The sequence below is a fragment of the Balaenoptera ricei genome, chromosome 8 (genome assembly GCF_028023285.1).
Source record: "Balaenoptera ricei isolate mBalRic1 chromosome 8, mBalRic1.hap2, whole genome shotgun sequence".
NCBI classification, from domain to species: domain Eukaryota; kingdom Metazoa; phylum Chordata; class Mammalia; order Artiodactyla; family Balaenopteridae; genus Balaenoptera; species Balaenoptera ricei.
Window position 1 is genome coordinate 49,888,381 of NC_082646.1, and position 18,287 is coordinate 49,906,667.

At 40.4% G+C, this 18,287-nt stretch overlaps 2 protein-coding genes across 21 annotated transcripts in view; both read left to right on the plus strand.

Moving 5' to 3' along the window:
• Positions 1–1,512, plus strand: part of SYTL2 (synaptotagmin like 2) — a 101,127-nt gene extending 99,615 nt beyond the window's left edge. For all 20 annotated transcript variants that reach the window (XM_059930649.1, XM_059930643.1, XM_059930645.1 and 17 more), the window contains one exon: positions 276–1,512. In XM_059930649.1, the coding sequence (XP_059786632.1) occupies positions 276–421 (146 nt within the window). In that variant the 3' untranslated portion in view covers positions 422–1,512. The remainder of the gene's footprint in view (positions 1–275) is intronic.
• Positions 1,513–1,670: 158 nt separating this feature from the next.
• On the plus strand, positions 1,671–9,049 carry CCDC89 (coiled-coil domain containing 89). Its single transcript, XM_059929432.1, has 3 exons — positions 1,671–2,954; positions 6,666–6,717; positions 6,930–9,049. The coding sequence occupies exon 3, from the start codon at positions 7,440–7,442 to the stop codon at positions 8,553–8,555; it is 1,116 nt and encodes a 371-aa protein (XP_059785415.1). The 5' UTR covers positions 1,671–2,954; positions 6,666–6,717; positions 6,930–7,439; the 3' UTR covers positions 8,556–9,049.
• The last annotated feature ends 9,238 nt before the right edge of the window (positions 9,050–18,287 follow it).

Below are 18,287 nucleotides of genomic sequence, written 5' to 3' on the forward strand. Positions count from 1 at the left end.
CCTCCCTACTATCCCCTTATGCACCTGACAGATTCTTATCTACCTTTTATATGAATGTGAAGAGAAATCATTACTCTGAGAGTAATGAGAATAATCCCAGTTGTGGTGGGTCCCATTATTGGATATCTCAGATGGTTAAACAGTTCTTTCTCTGCCCTCCTGGTGATGTTAAAACTCTCCCTAGCTGTCTCCATTGGTGATTATAATTAGAGAATGACTCAGTTTTTCCCAATGAGCTATTCCTTTCTAAATGCAAAGCTTCCCTTTTTTTCCAGGGAAAAGCTATGGTACTGAAGTGGATTGGATGGACTCTACTTCAGAGGAAGTTGCTCTCTGGGAAAAGATGGTAAATTCCCCCAACACTTGGATTGAAGCAACCCTGCCTCTCAGAATGCTGTTGATTGCCAAGATTTCCAAGTGAACCCAAAGTCCACTGGCTCCTCCACTGAAAACTACTAAACAGGTGGAATCTGATCTTAAAAATCTTACTATGTAGACAGAGATCCTCACCTTCTATCTATTGCCATAACAAATGCTACGCAGCATGTTAAAGTCAACCTGCATGTACTTCTTCGGTTACAAAGCCCAAGAGACTTAAATGATAACAAAATATGTAACGTGTTTGTGACTCCAGCATTAAAGAAGATGTTTGAGAAAGTTAAGAAAATCAAACCATTGCTGCTGCTTCAAAGAAAAAGCTGCCAAAAATAATTAAATGTGGGGTGTTAATGAACAAAGTTTTCAAATTTGCCATCATGTGTTTCTTTCTTTCTTTTTTTTTTTCATTTTTTGGCCGTGCCACAAGGCTTGTCGGATCTTAATTCCCCGACCAGGGATCGAACCTGCACCCCCTGTACTGGAAGTGTGGAGTCTTACCCACTGGACCACCAGGGAAGTCCCACCGCCATGTGTTTCAAACCACAGTTTTGTGCTACAGTTAGGAGGGCCTGCCACTTGATCATTGAAAACCCTTGCATGAACTGAAAAAATGTTGGTTATAGAAGAGTGACTGAAAGATACTCCTACGAGGGGAAAAAAAGGCAGAATATCAGTGATGATAAAGAATTTGTTCATAAGAAAACTATTTACTCTGTAATCTCTATTGAAAATGGAATTCCATGTTAGGGCAATGAGACTATATTTACTGCGTATATTTTTTGCCTTGAGAAACTTTCCCTTTTCCCAGTATTAACGTTCCAAATGTGCTTTGGTGCCACCCACTGGCCATAGGTGGAATTTAGTTTTGGGCTTAATTTTCTCCTAAGGTAAGTCTCAAGCCTGTATTTTTGTAATAGAGTGCCAGTATATAAAACAAAAACCTTGCGTATATGAGATTCTGTTTTTCTTATAACTCTACTATATGAAAGCAGCATGAGAGTGGTCGCAGACATGCCTTGCAACAAAGTTTTAATTAGAATGAAAATTGTTAAATTATACTGTACTTCCTGTGTCTGTATAATTTTCATAAAGTATTTTGTAAAAACCCTTAGAATAAATTATTATATGATTTAATTGTCAGATTAATCTGACTTCTTGTTTTAAATGAAATACTTTATGTTAAGAGCCCTAAAATCTAAATTCCCTAGCAAGGCTAAAGAACTTTTGGGCTAATATTTCTCCAGAGTCTTTACTGCAACTCTGGGCATCATTTCCTCTAAATTGGAAGCTTCAGCTATGTTATTAAGAGTAGAGCTTTTATTTTTAAAAAGTAGTTGAAAAGCTTTGAAGATACATTAACATTTATTCTTAAAGTTTTCCACAAACACATTTTTGGGTCATTTAATACATAAAACATTACTCCCCCTTAGTACCCCACTAGCTCTCCATTCACAAAACAAGCCCTGATTTAATACAGCCTGGGGGAAGCCTGGGTGGTGAGGGGAGGGTGAGATCTTACAACAGGTATCTAACGAATGTCATTGAAAACATCTGGAGTGCTTGCCTCCCTTCCCCGAAACAGATGCGAGAACCTTCGACCCACTGGCCAGTAAGAGCAACTAACCTAAAACAATGCCCTTCCCTCATTGTCTCTCAAGGTCTTTTAGGAGGGTGGTTAATCTAGCTGTATTTCCTCTTCCTGTTCTGGCTGCAGGGAGGGACAAGATGAGGTGAAAGGAGGCACACCTCCAAGGTCGGCTAGAGCCATAGCAGAAGTGAAAATCCTGTTCCAGCTCCTGCCACTTCATACTACAAGCTACTTTCTCAGCCCTTTTTCCAGTTACCTGCTCAGCCATCTGCCAGCATCCAGCCAGCTATGAAGCATGAATGAGATGGGTTCTAGTATCTCCCCATCTAGGACTAGGAATGCCCACCTTCCCCATCCCCAGATCCCCAAAACACCAGAGGGGACAATAGAACCATCCTTGCATCTGCCCACAGAACTTCCAACTACCTTGGGTCATCCAAGGGGATGTCGTGTCACATTGTTTTTCCAAAAAAAAATATAAAAGCTTTAATCTCACCTGGCTACAAGAGGAAGGCTAAATGGGATTTTCATGCATTATAAAGTGTAGGCAACCTGAATTCTTTGGTGAACTCAAGTTGACAGACTTTTCATCCAGTGGGATTTTTAGGCAAAGTCCCTGCTGAGTTTTTTTATTTTCTTAAACTGGAGGCATTTCCTTGAACTGCATGTTTTAGGGCTCTTTTTCTTTTTCCAGAAACCCAACCAGAAATAAGCCCAAAAGGGGGATTTATTGGAAATAAACTGTTAGCCCAGAGAATTAAGGAAGTACTACAGGAACTAGATTACTTTGGGGACTCGTGGGCTGGAACCAGGAACTCAGATACTGTCTCTCCTCTTCCTCAGGGGCAGGAAGCTCCAGCATCACAAGCTCTCAGCTAAAGCACTTCTCTTTCCTGGATTCAGCTTGAGAGAGCTCTGGGAGAAACTGGCCAGGCTTGGGTCACATCCCCACCTGTTGGACCACTCACGGTAGCCAGGAATGGATAGGGTAAGATCTTATGCTTGGCCCTGTGTGGATTATGTGTCCACCCTGTGGCCAGGGAGAAGTGATCCATTTTCAGAAGACTAGGGTATCATACAGATGGGCACTGGAGAAATCAAGAGCTAGGTAGCCATGTAATTTGTTTCCCCGTTTGGTGAAAAATGCTTCAAAATTCCATTATTTAAAAAATGAAGTAATATTCCAAAGAGTCACTGCTGACTCTTTCCAGGGAGGCCGAAATTTCCCCAACCATCATGACTGCTGCAGCTTTTAAGTAGATGGTGAGGATCCTGGAAACTGCATAACCTGTTCACATGGCCTAGGAGCCCACCAAAGCATGATTACTGTTAGCCTAGGCTTACGTCCAGGGAACTTGCTTGGACTTCTTTGTACATCTCTCATCCATACTCACCATTTAAGTAAAAAGTCCCCGAACATCTGCCTTCTCTTGTACTCTTAGGCATTTGTACGTCTTCTCTCATTTAATTCTGACAATATTCTTGAAACATAGGCATTATTATCCACATTTTAGAGTTGGCAGGGAACAAAGAAACTAAGGCACACAGAGGTTAAGTTGTCCCAAGAAGAATTCTTGTTCCAAGAAGAATCCCCATTCTCCTTTGGGATTGCTCTCCTATCTCCTCTTCTGTCTCCACTCCCCCACAGGCTCATTCACTAATTTCACTAGTTTGTTTTACAAAAGAAATGCTCCCACACATTTGATCCAATCACAGAACATTCCTTCCACTTCTTTGGCTGACTTGTTCCAAAAGAACTGGTTCTCCTTCAGCCTTACAAAAAGAAGACTCTCACTCTTCACATTCAGCACCTCAGTCAGGATGTGGGATCAGACTTCAGATCATTGTGCCCCTATTTTTATTCTTTGAGAAGAGTGATGTGTCCAATTTATCCATGATTATGTTAGCAGTTATCATACTGAATTGCTGTTTTTCTGTTATTTGTCTCCATCATTAGACTGTAATCATCTTAAGAGCTGGGACTGCAAATCTTGGACATAACAGTTTCTCAGTATGTGAATTGAATGAATGAATGATTAAGCAAATGAATGAATGATGAACTAAAGACCATGGGGTTAGGTATCAAAATATCTGGGTTTGAATTCTGTCTCTATCACTTACTCTCTGAGTGACTTGGGACAACTTAACCTCTCTGTGCCTTAGTTTCTTTGTTCCCTGCCAACTATAAAATGTGGATGATAATGCCTATGTTTCAAGAATATTGTCAGAATTAAATGAGAGAAGATGTACAAATGCCTAGTACTATGTAGGGCATATAGAAGAACTCTGTAAATAGCAGCTTTAAAAAGGAGATGTTAAAAGACTTAACAAAGACAAGTGGAGGGAACTCGTTGGTCACCACTAGGGAGAACATTGGCCAAGGTTCATGACTTGGACCTCTGGAAAGGGAATATACTGGATACCTTCAGGGTCAAAGGTAGGTGGGAAAATGGCATAACAAAGAAAACCATGGCAGAAAGGAGCCAAAAGTCATTATTACTAAACTGAAAGTTCTCTGAGAAGAGTGATATACCTAATTTATTAATGTATACTTAGCATCTAGCACCGCACCATACATACATGACAAATGTTTGTTAAATAAATCAGTGAATGAATACTGATTAGGATCTTTTGAGCTTCTTAACCTTGACAAGTGATCTATGAATTTAATAGTTAAAATAATTTTAACGTAGAAGAGATATATAAAATATTCCTAATGTAGGAAATGTATTTAATCAACAGATTTCATTGAGCATCCATTATGTGCAAGGGACTTAGGTACAAAGAGAGGGGAAAGCATCCGTAAGCTCATCCTCAAGAAACAACTGCTATTAACATCTTGAGTATTTTTCCTCTTTTCTTTTCTTTTCTTAGGAAACATATTCTGTGAATTCACTTTACTACATCAGACAACCATATATAATAATCAGCAAATAAAATTTTCAATGTATGTCTGACCCTTTTATTTAAATGAAGAGGACTATTCTAATTTTCTAGTCACTTGCCTCAGCTTTTCAAGTTCCATTTCAGCATATGAAGCTTGAAATTTAAGGAAAAGTGAAGAAGAGATGTGAGGGGGAAATTAAAAATAAGTTTCACTCACATTTTTTAATTCACTTTCACAAACCCTAAATAACCTACAATTTAAGTTATTAAAATTTTAGTTCAGGAGATTTCCCCAGCCTTTTGCTGGTGAAAGCTTTCCCTGATAGACAGATTCAGGATTTGGGACAGGAGATCCTGATCTTTGAGACCAAAGCAAAAATCTCAAACTCTTCTTTCAGATCTATTTTGCTCCAAGTGAAACCTGAAGCATTTAAAAATCCATCCATGTATAATAACACCCCAGGCTTTTTCCTACTCATCATGACTTGAGAAATTAAGTCTGACCACAGACTTAACAGTGACTGCAGGAATAGCTAACTCTTTGCTCTGTGCTTAAGTTTTCACATCATTAAGATCATTCTAAATTTTAACTTTTTTATCTTGCTTTTTTCAATTATCTTTCAAACACAAGTATTTCCATGCCATTAAATTACCTATAAACATGATAATGTTTAATGTCTACATAATATTCTATTATATGAAAATATAATTTTCTTAAAATTTTCTCTTTTTTGGATATTTTGGTTTCCAACTTTTAGCTGTTATAAACCACACTTTGAGCAAAACTTTTTCTTTCAGAGAAAGGTCTTTCTTTCAGAAGGACAAAAGGACAATCATTAGTTCAAAAGGCATAAAGGTGTTTTAAGTTCTCAATACATCAATTGACTTTTACCATGGTATAAGAGAGCACCTATTTCACTATACCCTTACCAGTCCTGGGTCATCTTAAAAGAAGGGGAAAGTTTTTGACTTATTTGATGGATGAAATGATATCTAATGTTAACTTATATTTATTGGATCCCTGATAGGGTTCAATTCTTGGCCATTTCTGTCCCCTCATCTGTGAATTCAATTGTTTATTTCTCTTTTAAGATGTTAATGCTTTATTGATTTGTACAGGCTCTTTGTAAAAACATAAATCCGTTGTCTGTCATATTTATGGTGGATATTCTTCTCTATTTGATTTTTGCCTTCAACATCCATTCAACAGATATTTATCTGAGTCTCCCCAAGGCATTGATCTAGTCATCAAGGATGAAACAGACACAGTTCCTGCCCCTAAGGATCTCAGAGTTTAGCAGGGGAAGGCAGGGGAGTAAATGATTAGTGCAGTAAGGCTTTCAAATGCTCTGTTGGAAGTACAAATAGGCTAGAGCGGCTGCACTAAAAGAGTTGAGTGGTCACGTCTACACTTAGGGGCTAGGAGAGGTTTCACAGAGGAGGTGATTCTTATCTAAGTATAAAATGCTGAGTAAATTACTAGAGCGACAAGGGACAAAGTGGGAAAAAGCATTCCAGGCAGAGGGAACACCTACAGACAGGGCCTGCTAGGGAAACGTCAGTAGCTGGTGTTAGGCTAGGGAATAAAACTAAAACATGAGGCAGGTCCTGAGGAAGAAGGGGCTGGAGAGACCTCAGAGTCACATAATTTTTAAAATTATATATAACTTTATATGTTTAAGTCAAATTAAGTGTTACCTTATTCATCTCTTACATAATATTTAAGCTAAGAAAGTCCTTCCTGACCCAGAACTTGAATGCTTACCCTTATTTTCCTCTAGTTTCCATTTTTAATACTTTGTTTTCATTTTAGTCTTTACATTTAACTGTTTAATCCATCTGGAATTGACTTTGGTGTGTATAAGGTAAGCCTCATTTGAATCTTTTTTCTGTTTTAATGTTTGTCACGTCTATATTGCCCATTAAGCTTTTCTCTGTAACCCTATTGTGCCAGTGGGTAAAACAGGGAGTGCTGAATAGCTAATAAAATGTATTCCCAGTTGGGGACAATGCTTCGGGAAACAAAAGAAATTTCTCTGGGGTTTGCTCTTCCACTGAGGTGTGTTCAACACTACAGGTACAAACTCACAGCCATTTAGGATCACCGCTCTCAGAGTACTACTGCTACTTCGTATTTATAGATTGCAAATTTTTTAAGGAGCCAACCCTTTCCACAGAGAGGACTTTATTCTCATGACCACTGAAGCGGGGAGAGGGAAGAGGAATATGTCACCACTGCTTGATTTGTTTACTCCCACGAGAAATTATGCGGAGTCAGGCTTCTTCCCCTGATGCTGGCTGGAAATCAAGTGGGCTTGGCATCTCTGTACAGTACAGGCCAGACACTGGGCTGAGAGCTGTGACTGGTTAGAAAGGCAAGTATAACCTGACCAGATTGGTTCTGGACTCAGCCAGGTCCCCCTGTTGTTAGTTCACAGCATTCTGAAGACCTGTCCACCAATCACAGGGCTCCTTACTGGGTGAAAAAACAACTGCTAGACATTGCCAGGAGCCCCTAGCAACACTGTGGCTTTTGAAATCTGGAGGCGGAGGCCGTGCAGTCAGCCGATAGTAGAGGAGGTTGCTGATGCCTCAGGAAGAGACGGCTCTCAGGATGGACACCCCACCCTCTGAAGAACCCTTAGATAAGCAAAACAAAAAACTAGAAAACCAGGAAGAGGAGATGGAGTTTAAGGAACTGGATGGTCTGAGGGAAGCCTTGGCAAACCTCCGGGGACTGTCCGAGGAGGAGAAGAGTGAGAAGGCGATGCTGTACTCCCGCATCCAGGAGCAGTCCCAGCTCATCTGCATCCTGAAGCGGAGGTCGGACGAGGCCCTGGAGCGCTGCCAGATCCTGGAGCTGCTCAACACAGAGCTGGAGGAGAAGAGGATGCAGGAGGCTGAGAAGCTGAAGGCCAAGAGCCAGCAGGCCCAGAGGCTGGAGGAACGCTTTATGACCCTGGCAGCCAACCATGAGTTGATGATCCGCTTCAAGGATGAACACAAAAGTCAGAACATCAAGCTGAGAGAGGAGAATGAGAAGCTGAGGATGGAGAATGACCACCTCTTCAGCCAGGCTCTGAAGGACCAGGAGGCCAAGGTATTGCAGCTCACTGCCCGGAGTGAGGCCCTCACCCAGGAGCTGGAGTCTCTGAAGCAGAGGAGCGCTCAGGAGGCCTGCCAGGCCCAGGCCCGAGAGAAGGAACTGCTGGAGCTGTGCCAGAGCCAGCAGGCCTGCGCCCACACCAAGGACACAGAGCAGCTGTGCAGCCAGCTGCAGAGCCTCAAGCAGCAGCACCAGCAGGCCGTGGAGCGGATGGCCAAGGCCGAGCAGGCACACAGCCAGCTGAACCGGGAGCTGCAGGCCAGGCTGCAGACCGTCACTTGTGAGAAAGACGAGCTGGTGCAGCTGTCCATGGAGAGGGGCAAGGTGCTTCAGAACAAGCAAGCGGAGATCCGCCAGCTTGAGGAGAAGTTGGAGACGGCCGATGTGGCCAGGAGGCATGCGCTAGAGCGGTTTGAACGAGAGGCAGTGGCCGTGGATAGTAACTTGAGAGTCCGGGAACTCCAGCGCAGGGTAGATGGGATCCAGAAGGCCTACGATGAACTCAGGCTGCAGTCCGAAGCCTTCAAAAAGCACAGCCTGGATCTTTTAAGCAAGGAGAGAGAACTCAACGCCAAACTCCGCCATCTCTTTCCATAAGGAAGCTTCTGGTTCCTCTGGCCTCCAATTTAGAAATCAAGTATTTGTGCCTTGTGGCGAGAGTAAAGATGGGATTCCGTTTATTCTACTTTTAAGTACAAGAGACCACTCAAAGAAAAACTACTTTACTATGATATTGTTGTTGCCATTGCCCGGATAACACTAATTTTCAGTCCTACCACCTAGAATACACGAGATTTACCAAATTTTTTTCTGTGCCTTTGAAATCTTCCTAAGTTTGCTATCAGTATCTCCACCTCCCCCATAACTTATTCATTCTCAACCTCAGATATCTTCATGTGTCCTAAGTTTTAAAATTAGCAGCCGTTATGGACTTGAGTGAATCTTCAAAGTGCAATGGGATGTGTTACTGTGAAAAGAAAAAAAATAGCATAATTAGCCCTTGTAGATAGGTAGGCTTGTAATCTCCCGTAGTTGAGACTGTAAGCTATAACAGTTAATAGCATATTAATAGCATGGATAACTTGCAGAAAAGTGTCTGATTTTGCAACGGGCCAAACAGTTGCTTGCTTCACCTGCTTTATGGCAGTATCCTTTCTATTTTATTCGCACTAGCTTGGAGAACAAAAATTGAGCTCATTAAATTATTTTCCAAAGTAGGCAAACTTTATTATAGTCAGTCTATATTAGCAATAAGATTCAAGTAAGTAAAATCAATCAATTTTAATTTTTCCTGCAAGCTTAGATCACATTCCATTTTCTTGGTTTTTCTCCTTAATAAAAATAGGATTTACAGGTACAAAAAAGCAAATATCAGTAGTTTCATTTAATATTGCACAATATGCTAATAGACAAAAGTCCCCAGTTTGGGATAATAGGTCATAGCACACTGGATATGATACATATAGCAACACATAGTGATTGTTGTGTTTCTATTAACATACTTTCTTGCAACTCTTTACTTCTAAAAAAAAAACATCTAAATGGAATGTATATATGTATACTTACAGCTTTTTTGTAGGAATACTTAAATGTGTAATGATAAAAGCAGATAATAGTTTTTATATATATTTATGCAAAGTTCTTAAAGAGGTAGATGTAAAAATACACTTTATGCTTCCTTATTTCCCTGTATTTAGTTGACATAGAAGCATTATTATGAATACTTCCCAAAATAGATTGCAGTGTAGTATTTTTCTCACCCATTTAGTGCCAAGAGTGCCAAGAGTTACCTAATGATTTGAATTTATTAAAAAATATTACTTGGTACCTTTTTGATAAATAATTTTAAGCATCACTTGCCTTACCTAAAGCAGTTTTTAAAACCTATTTTCTCACAGTTCTATTAAGATTGTGGTATTAAATACAAATTCCAAGGATCCACCTTGCTGGCATGAAAGGACTATTTACTTCCTCTTACACATTACCAAGAATCAGAATATATAGGAGCTGATTAAGGTTACCCTTTATTGAGTCCATACTATTTATCATTGTGCTGAAGCACTTTCAATGTATTGTTTTATTTAATCCTTAGCACCACTGAAGAAGCTAATAGTGTTCATTTCTATTTCAAAGAACAGGAAACAGATTCAGTAATTTGCTCAAGGCCACTTGGTTACTGGGGAGCCGGGATTTTGATGACAACATCACACTGAAAGATTTATTGACTGTCTACTGAGTACCAAGCTCTGGGGGTGGGCACTGAGAATAAGCATGAAGAAGCATGTTTTCTCCCCTGGAAGAGCTCCCACACAGTCTAGCCCAGGGGCAAAAGAGCAGTCACATACAGTGTAATGTGTTTTCACAAGGGGTGTTGTAAGATCACAGTGGGTAAAACACACACACACACACACACACATACACCAGTTAAAAGCCTGAGGGTAAGGGTTGGGATGATAGGATTGCCCGGGATGACTAACACAGAAGTTGATATATAAGCTGGTTCTTAAATAACTAGTAGAATTTTATCAGGTGTTGAAAAGTGAGAAAGATTGCAGATAGCATCGTGTAGAAAGTTACAGAGGTTTGTAAAAATGTCCAGAATACTTGGAAATCATTAGTTGGGAGGAGGTGCGGAGAAGCATCTCTACAGATAAAAAGAAGAGAAGAGAGGCGGGAGGAGACTGGCAAGCGCACAAACAGGAGCCACAGACGAGCCCTCCTCCTCCTCCCATACAGGTTCGGGCGGATTTGCGAAGAGACTGGTGTGCATGCGTGCCAGCATCTCTTCCTGCTCGCTCCTCCACCCACGCTGGCCCGTGCAAGCTCCGCCCACTGCCCCAAACAGCTGTCAGGTGGGGTGATGATCTCTCCTGTTCAGCTTTTGTGCCCAGGCTGCGAGGAGGAGGAAGAGGCTCCTGGGCAAAGGCCAAGCGGGTCCTGAGGGCCATTTGAGCAGGGAATTCTGGGATCCTTGTACAGGAGTGTGGGCTGGTAGAGGACTTGCCACCTGGGCTATTCATTAGGAGGGAAGGGTGCGTCTGGAAGAGCATAGGGGATGGGTAAGGTGCATGCTCCCTAAAACGTGGGCACAAAGAAAGGGTCTCAGTTGCCCGGGTCTAAGGACAATACTGTTCAGTCATGCTAAGGAGTTTGTGTTAGGTTGAACCATATAAAATCGCCACTTTGTAGGTTACAAATGATTAGATGTGGACTATTTCATAATGCTCACTCTAATACCCTTTTGAAAGATATTGAAAAGAAAGTGGGTAATGAGAATAGAAGGTCAAAGATGGATGCCTAGAGAACAGCTGAGGAAAGGAGCCCACAACCCAAAGGAAGAAATAAGAGTAATGTGAACCTATCATGTGTCAAGTGCTTTTCATGTCACCCTCATACCAACTCTTCAAGGGAGGTTCAGTTATCACTATTTTATAGATAAAAAATGAGACTCAGAGAGAGAGGGTGACTCGCCCAAAGCCAGGAAGTTTTGGGATGGCAGGGGTGAGATTTGAACCCAAGCCCCTCTGGCAGGACCGGCTTCGTGGACGTGCCACCTGCACGGGGACCCTGCACTTGGTTCTACTGCTGCTGCCTTGAGATTCTTAATAATTGCGTGGCAAGGGGCTCCACATTATCATTTTCTGCTGGGCACAGCAAATTATGTAGCTGGACCTGCTTTCTGGCTCTAAAACCCATGCTTTTTCCCAGTATACAAACCACCTTCTAACCAGCCACAAAAGGGCACTGTTTTTTGTTTGTTTGTTTGGTTGGTTTTTTTCCCCTTCTGTGCTCCACAGCACTTTGTAATTCCACTCTCAGTGCTTATCTTGTATTTAATCTGTGACCCAGACCAGATTAGGGCATGGGCAACTAGATTAGTTATTGTGGTATGCTCATCTGTAAAGCCATGCTTATCATTGGAACAAACTGTCAAAATGTAAATCACCCACCTCCAAATTACCGCCCTTGAGGAGAAATTTAAAAACAAAACAACAAAACTCCTTTCTAAAGCAGACCTAGATCCCTAGTGAATTTGTGGCATCCACAAGCAGTAACCCTAAAACGAAAATCCATAGAACAGAGATTCTAAAACCAACTAATGTGTGACTAGTGCTGTGTAGCTATGTGTGATCTTTTGTGTTACCTACACTGTAAGCCCTTCAGGAAAAGTGAACCGACTGGCTGATGTTTTCACAACACTGTCTCTGTTTCACTTAGTGAAAATTAACTGAAGTTAATTTGTTTCTAATAAACAAAGTATTGATAGAAAATTGATTTCTCCCCAACTCCACTACATTGAAGTTAAACCTTTAAAGAACATTGTTTGAAGGAATACCTGCCCAGGTGCTTGCTGTTCTATCCAGCCCTCATTGACTCAGGTACCTGTGGAGTAGCTGTGGCTGGGTCGGGGCAGGAATGATTCTCTGTTCCCCACTATGACAAGATCAAGAGAACTGGGCAGACATTTGAGATACACCTCTTGGCCCATGAATAAAGGAAAGAGGGCCACGACCCTAACTACTCTCCCTAAAGCTGAGCAGATGACTTGTCATTGGCCAATTATCATTGGCCAAAATCGGGCCATATGCAAATACCCCAACCAAACATCTTCATGGGCAATGTTGCCACCATGATTGACTTGGACCAATCAGGATCTGCCTGGATCCTGGATAGGATAGGAATGAAGCCAATCTCTATGGCATATAGTACATGGGGCTACCTGACAAAAGCAGGGCTTTGCCAGCAAGGATGAAGGGAGATGGATGTTGGGTGGGCCACCAACAGTGTCTGCTGTACCACATCTACTTAGATTGACAGGACTTTATCAGGCAGGGAGTCTTTTTTGTTTTTTTTCAATCTCAGCCTCTCTAAAAAGTTGTTGGAATTTTGGGAGGTGGCCAAGAATGGGCTTTTCTAATCATTTGTCCATCTCCTTAAGGACAAACTGGATATTATTTTCCAAACACTAAGAACATCTTATTAAATTTAAGGGCCTAGGCTATACAGATGAGCCTCCCTACTTGATGTTGTTCTTTTCAAACCTTCTGTTTATCCCATTTGGCAAAAACTAATCCAAGAAAAAAATTTTCCCTTGGATAGAACTCCCTGGTCATTCATTACACATTCAACTAACTACAGTGCCCCTTCCCCAACCCGCTCACTCCTCAGTTCAACAAAGGGACTTTTCCTAGCTATTTGCCAGACTCTCCCTATTTAATGCTTCTAATCCACTCTTATTTGCACTAGTGTAAAATAATCTTCCCTTTCATGTTTAAGATGATTCATTACAGAATTGTTTGTAATAGCAAAAGATTGGAAATACCCTACATACCATCAATAAGGAACCAATTAAATAAACTGTGGGCCCTCCATACCCTGGAATACATTGCAAATGCAAAAAAAAAAAAAAAAGAAAAAGAAAAAAGAAAAGCAAGAAAAAGGAAGAAAGAAAAAGGAAGCTCTCTGTATACTGACATAGAAATATCTCCAGGATATATGTAGGGGGAAAAAACAGGGTGCAGGGACTTCCCTGGTGGCGCAGTGGTTAAGAATCTGCCTGCCAATGCAGGGGACACAGGTTCGAGCCCTGGTTTGGGAAGATCCCACATGCCGCGGAGCAACTAAGCCCGTGTGCCACAACTACTGAGCCTGTGCTCTAGAGCCCACAAGCCTAGAGCCCGTGCTCCACAACAAGAGAAGCCACCGCAATGAGTAGCCCCTGCTTGCCACAACTAGAGAAAGCCTGCGCACAGCAACAAAGACCCAACGCAGTCAAAAATAAATAAATAAAATAAATAAATTTATTAAAAAGAAAAACGGTGCAGAATATCTATCATATATTACCTTTGTGTAAGGGGGAGAGAATGGGGGGGATAAGAATGTAAACATATGTACCCCCATCTGTATAAATAAATATTGGAAAAAAGAAATGCTAAAAAGAAAGTGTTTATTAGTGGTGTGGATGAGTGTGGGGACAGGGCTGGTTAGGGATGGGAGTGTGAAGGAAACTTCTCAACTTATCCCATTTTGTATCATTTGACTCTTGAACCATGTGAATATATTACCTCTTTAAAAATATAGTAAAATTGGGAATTCCCTGGCAGTCCAGTGGTTACAACCCTGTGCTTTCACTGCCGAGGGCCTGGGTTCAATCCCTGGTCGGGGAACTAAGATCCCACAAGGTGCACGGCACAGCCCCCCCCCCCAAAAATATATATATATGTATGCACATGTATGTTAAAATTAAAAGCAAAAAATATCTTCTGCATAATTGCTTCCCAATAAGCTGTATTTCTGTGCAGATGACTCAAAAAGCCTACAGATTTTTCTTTCCCCAAGAACTGAGTAGACAAGACATATTTTCTATAGAGCCAAATATGGCCTGACAGATCTGGGTCAGGCCATTCAGCTGGAAGCTGCTGCTTTCATTAATGTTCAGCCACATACGGCTAATGACAGTATCTTTTTCTACCCTAAGGAGTGCCTCCTATGATTCCCATTTCTCTCCTAAGTATAAAGATTTAAATGTATTAACTTTTCTCATGGATTTTCACATGTCTGTGTGAGACCTAAATTTTAGATTTTGGAAAGCTTATTTTCTCATCTATTCAAGTTTTTAGGCTTTGGGTGTTGGTTTTTGGTTTTGCCCTAACAGACAAAAAAAGATGTAGAGGTAGGGCAGGCCAAACCATTCTGATATTCAATTTTAATTAATAACTAATTTATTTAATAGATCTCATTAATGTAACAAATATTTATTGAGAGCCTATTATTGGCTAGGCACTATGTTAAGCACTGGGCACAACGTGAGCAACGCAGAGACCTATCCTCACTGAATCTGCATCCTAGTGGGTAAGAAGAAAATGCTAAAGGATAGGATGACATGGGAGTGCATAGCAGGGTTTCTTTTTTTTTTTTTTTTTTTTTAAGTTTAGCTCAATCTTTTTTTGTTTGTTTGTTTTGTTTGTTTTTTTATACTGCAGGTTCTTATTAGGCATCAATTTTATACACATCAGTGTATACATGTCAATCCCAATCGCCCAATTCAGTACACCACCATCCCCACCCCACCGCAGTTTTCCCCCCTTGGTGTCCATATGTCCATTCTCTACATCTGTGTCTCAACTTCTGCCCTGCAAACCGGCTCATCTGTACCATTTTTCTAGGTTCCACATACATGCATTAATATACGATATTTGTTTTTCTCTTTCTGACTTACTTCACTCTGTATGACAGTCTCTAGATCCATCCACTTCTCAACAAATGACTCAATTTCGTTCCTTTTTATGGCTGAATAATATTCCATTGTATATATGTACCACAACTTCTTTATCCATTTGTCTGTTGAAGGGTTTCTTAACATAAGGTAGAAGAGGTTAGGTAAAGCTTTTCCTAGAAGTGGCATTTAAGTTAAAGCCTATATAATGTATAAGAATTGTCCAAGAGCAGAGAGGAGGAAAACATTAAAGAAGCTCAGAAGCCTTCATAGCACTTCCTGTTCTTGGTAAGAAAACTGCTTTCACAATAGCCACACCATCTAGGGCTGCAGAATAAGCACTCACAGTAGACCCTAACAAGAGACTCTGGTTAGATTAATCCAATTATGCTCACATCCATATTTATCTCCATCCCTGTCAGAAATCTTAGCTCAATCCTCCCCATGCCCTATCCCCACTCAAATTCTTTCACTACGCCCTTTAGAAACCCAAATCTGTGATCAACAAACTAGCCAAGGTATTAGTGCAGTGAGTGAAGGGGAGCATTGGCATCAGACTGCCTTATTTCAAATCATGTCACTTACTGGGTATCCTTAAATAAGATCTTACTGGGTGAAGAGGAAATCAGAGAGCTAAAGCTTTCAGTGAGTGAGCATTTATCCTACTTTTCCTATCCCCTGTATTTCACGGGGGAAATGGCCCATACGTGGTGAGATAAAATTGCTTTTCACTGAAGAATCCCAGATAATAAAAGAATCCCAGGTAATAAAAGTAGTGAAATAATTTATTCAGGCACTGATCATCATTAGACGAAACCATTAGGAGAAAGGTTAATGGGGAATTTACTGTCACCATTTGAAAACATTGATCAATCTCAGCATCACTAAAAACAGGAAAGCTAGACGTTATATGCCTCCTGAGGTGACACGCCATGAAGAGCTGCACCTCCTTGGAAGCATTCCGGCCAAAAACGTTGAACCTTAAGCTAACTAAGCCCTGAGAACTAACTTCCCGCTTAAAGGAAATATGGGGATGAGGGGAAAGTAAAACAATACAAGAAAGCAAACAGACAAATAGAGAATAATGGGACATTGAACAGGACAACTGACCTGGCTTCTTCAGAAAATCAAATGGCATTGGTGAAAAGGGGTGGAGGAATGCTATCTTAGATTAAAAGAGGTCTGAGAGATATAAGGAATGTATTAGAATTCTTTGGGTCCTTATTCAATCAAGCCATCTATAGCTGGAAATTTTTTGAGACAATTGAATATTGACTGGGGTTAGATGATACCAAGAAATTCATAATAATTTGATTAGTTGCAATCATGACATTGTGGTTACAGAAAAAAATGACCTTATTGTTAAAAATGTATAGTGATGTGTGTAGGGATAAAATGACATATGTCAAGGATTTTTATTTTACAGTATTTCCGGAAAAAAAAGGCAGGGGGATGAAGCAAATGTGGCAAAATTTTAATAATTCTTAAATTTGGAGGAAGAGCATACAAGGGATTCAGCATACTTTTTTCTCTAGCTCTGTATGATTGCAGATTTTCAATATTAAAAAAATTAAAGTTGATAAAGAGCTGAGGTTTGGAAGGAGAGAGGAAGAGAAATGATTTGAAACTGGCAATGGGAAGCAAGAGCAGCTCAGCCAAGGTCTGGCTCTGGGGTGCCTGCGGTGAGAGATAAGACAATTTCCCACCTGAGAAGTGGAGTCCTTCCCGTCAGAACATGAAAAGCTCTGCTCCTACCCTTCCAAATCTCTAATGCCCAAACTTCCTCTACACCTGCTCTCCCTTTCCCCACCAGAGGGGCAAATCTCAACTTCAGGGGCTGCAACTGTGGGGCTTGATTAGTTGGGAGGCATACCAGTAATTTGTTACTATTTTAGTTGGTTACAAATGTTGGTCATTTTAAAATAAAATAAATCAGATTCCAGATTAGTCCACAATACTATAATTCTCATTCATTTACATTCAGAAATGGACTTTGAGAGGAAAGGAATGGAAATACAGCTAGCACACTGAGAATTGAACATAATCCATGCAAATATGTAGCACTTGTAAGCATAATCCTATAGTACCCTAGACAATGTCAATCTTTTGACTCTTTAATGCTCATCCAATCATAAAAATCCTCTCATGGTCTTAGTTCCTACCTTTTACAGATTATACTTCATGAGTGCATAGGCAAACTATATTAAAATGAGCACTCTGGCCTCTGTAGCACTCTTATCCTTCTGCTGTATCTATTCAGCAAAATCCCAACCCTGATTCAGCTCCGTTCCCTACCATCTCTATGCCAACTCTCTGTTATAGAAAATCCAGTAAATGTATGTATTGGTGATGAAGTACCATAAAGTCACGGTCTTTGTGGAGGATTTGATAGATTGGTACCCATAATGTATTTCAGGCCCTCTTTTAATGTGTTTTTTTTTTTTAATTTTTTAATTTAATTTTATTTATTTTTTTATACAGCAGGTTCTTATTAGTTATCCATTTTATACATATTAGTGTATATATGTCAATCCCAATCTCCCAATTCATCATTTTTAATGTGCTTTCCTGTATGGCACAAATGGAAAAACTAAAACAAAAGAAACACAAAACCAAATTATATTTTCCAGACACCTCTGCAGTTATATTTGGAAGATGCAAATGAGGCAGGGATCCTTTCCCTCTGCTTTGGCTGTTTTTGCTGCCAAGCACATTCTTGAAGACATTGGGTTTTCATCCTAGTATTCATTCACTAGTTCTATCTATCTATCTATCTATCTATCATCTATCAAGTATAGGTGATTTACAATATTATATTAGTTTCAGATGTACAGCATAGTGATTCAATATTTTTATATATTTTACTCCATTTAAAGTTATTACAAAATAATGGCTGTAATTCCCTGTGCTGTACAATGTATCCTTGCTGCTTATCGATTTAATACATAGTAGTTTGTATCTCTTAATCCCATACCTCTATCTTGCCCCTTCCCCCTTCCCTCTCCCTACTGGTAACCACTAGTTTGTTTTCTGTATCTGTAAGTCTGTTTCTGTTGTGTCATATACATTAGTTTGGTTTATTTTTTTAGACTCCACATATAATTGATAACATA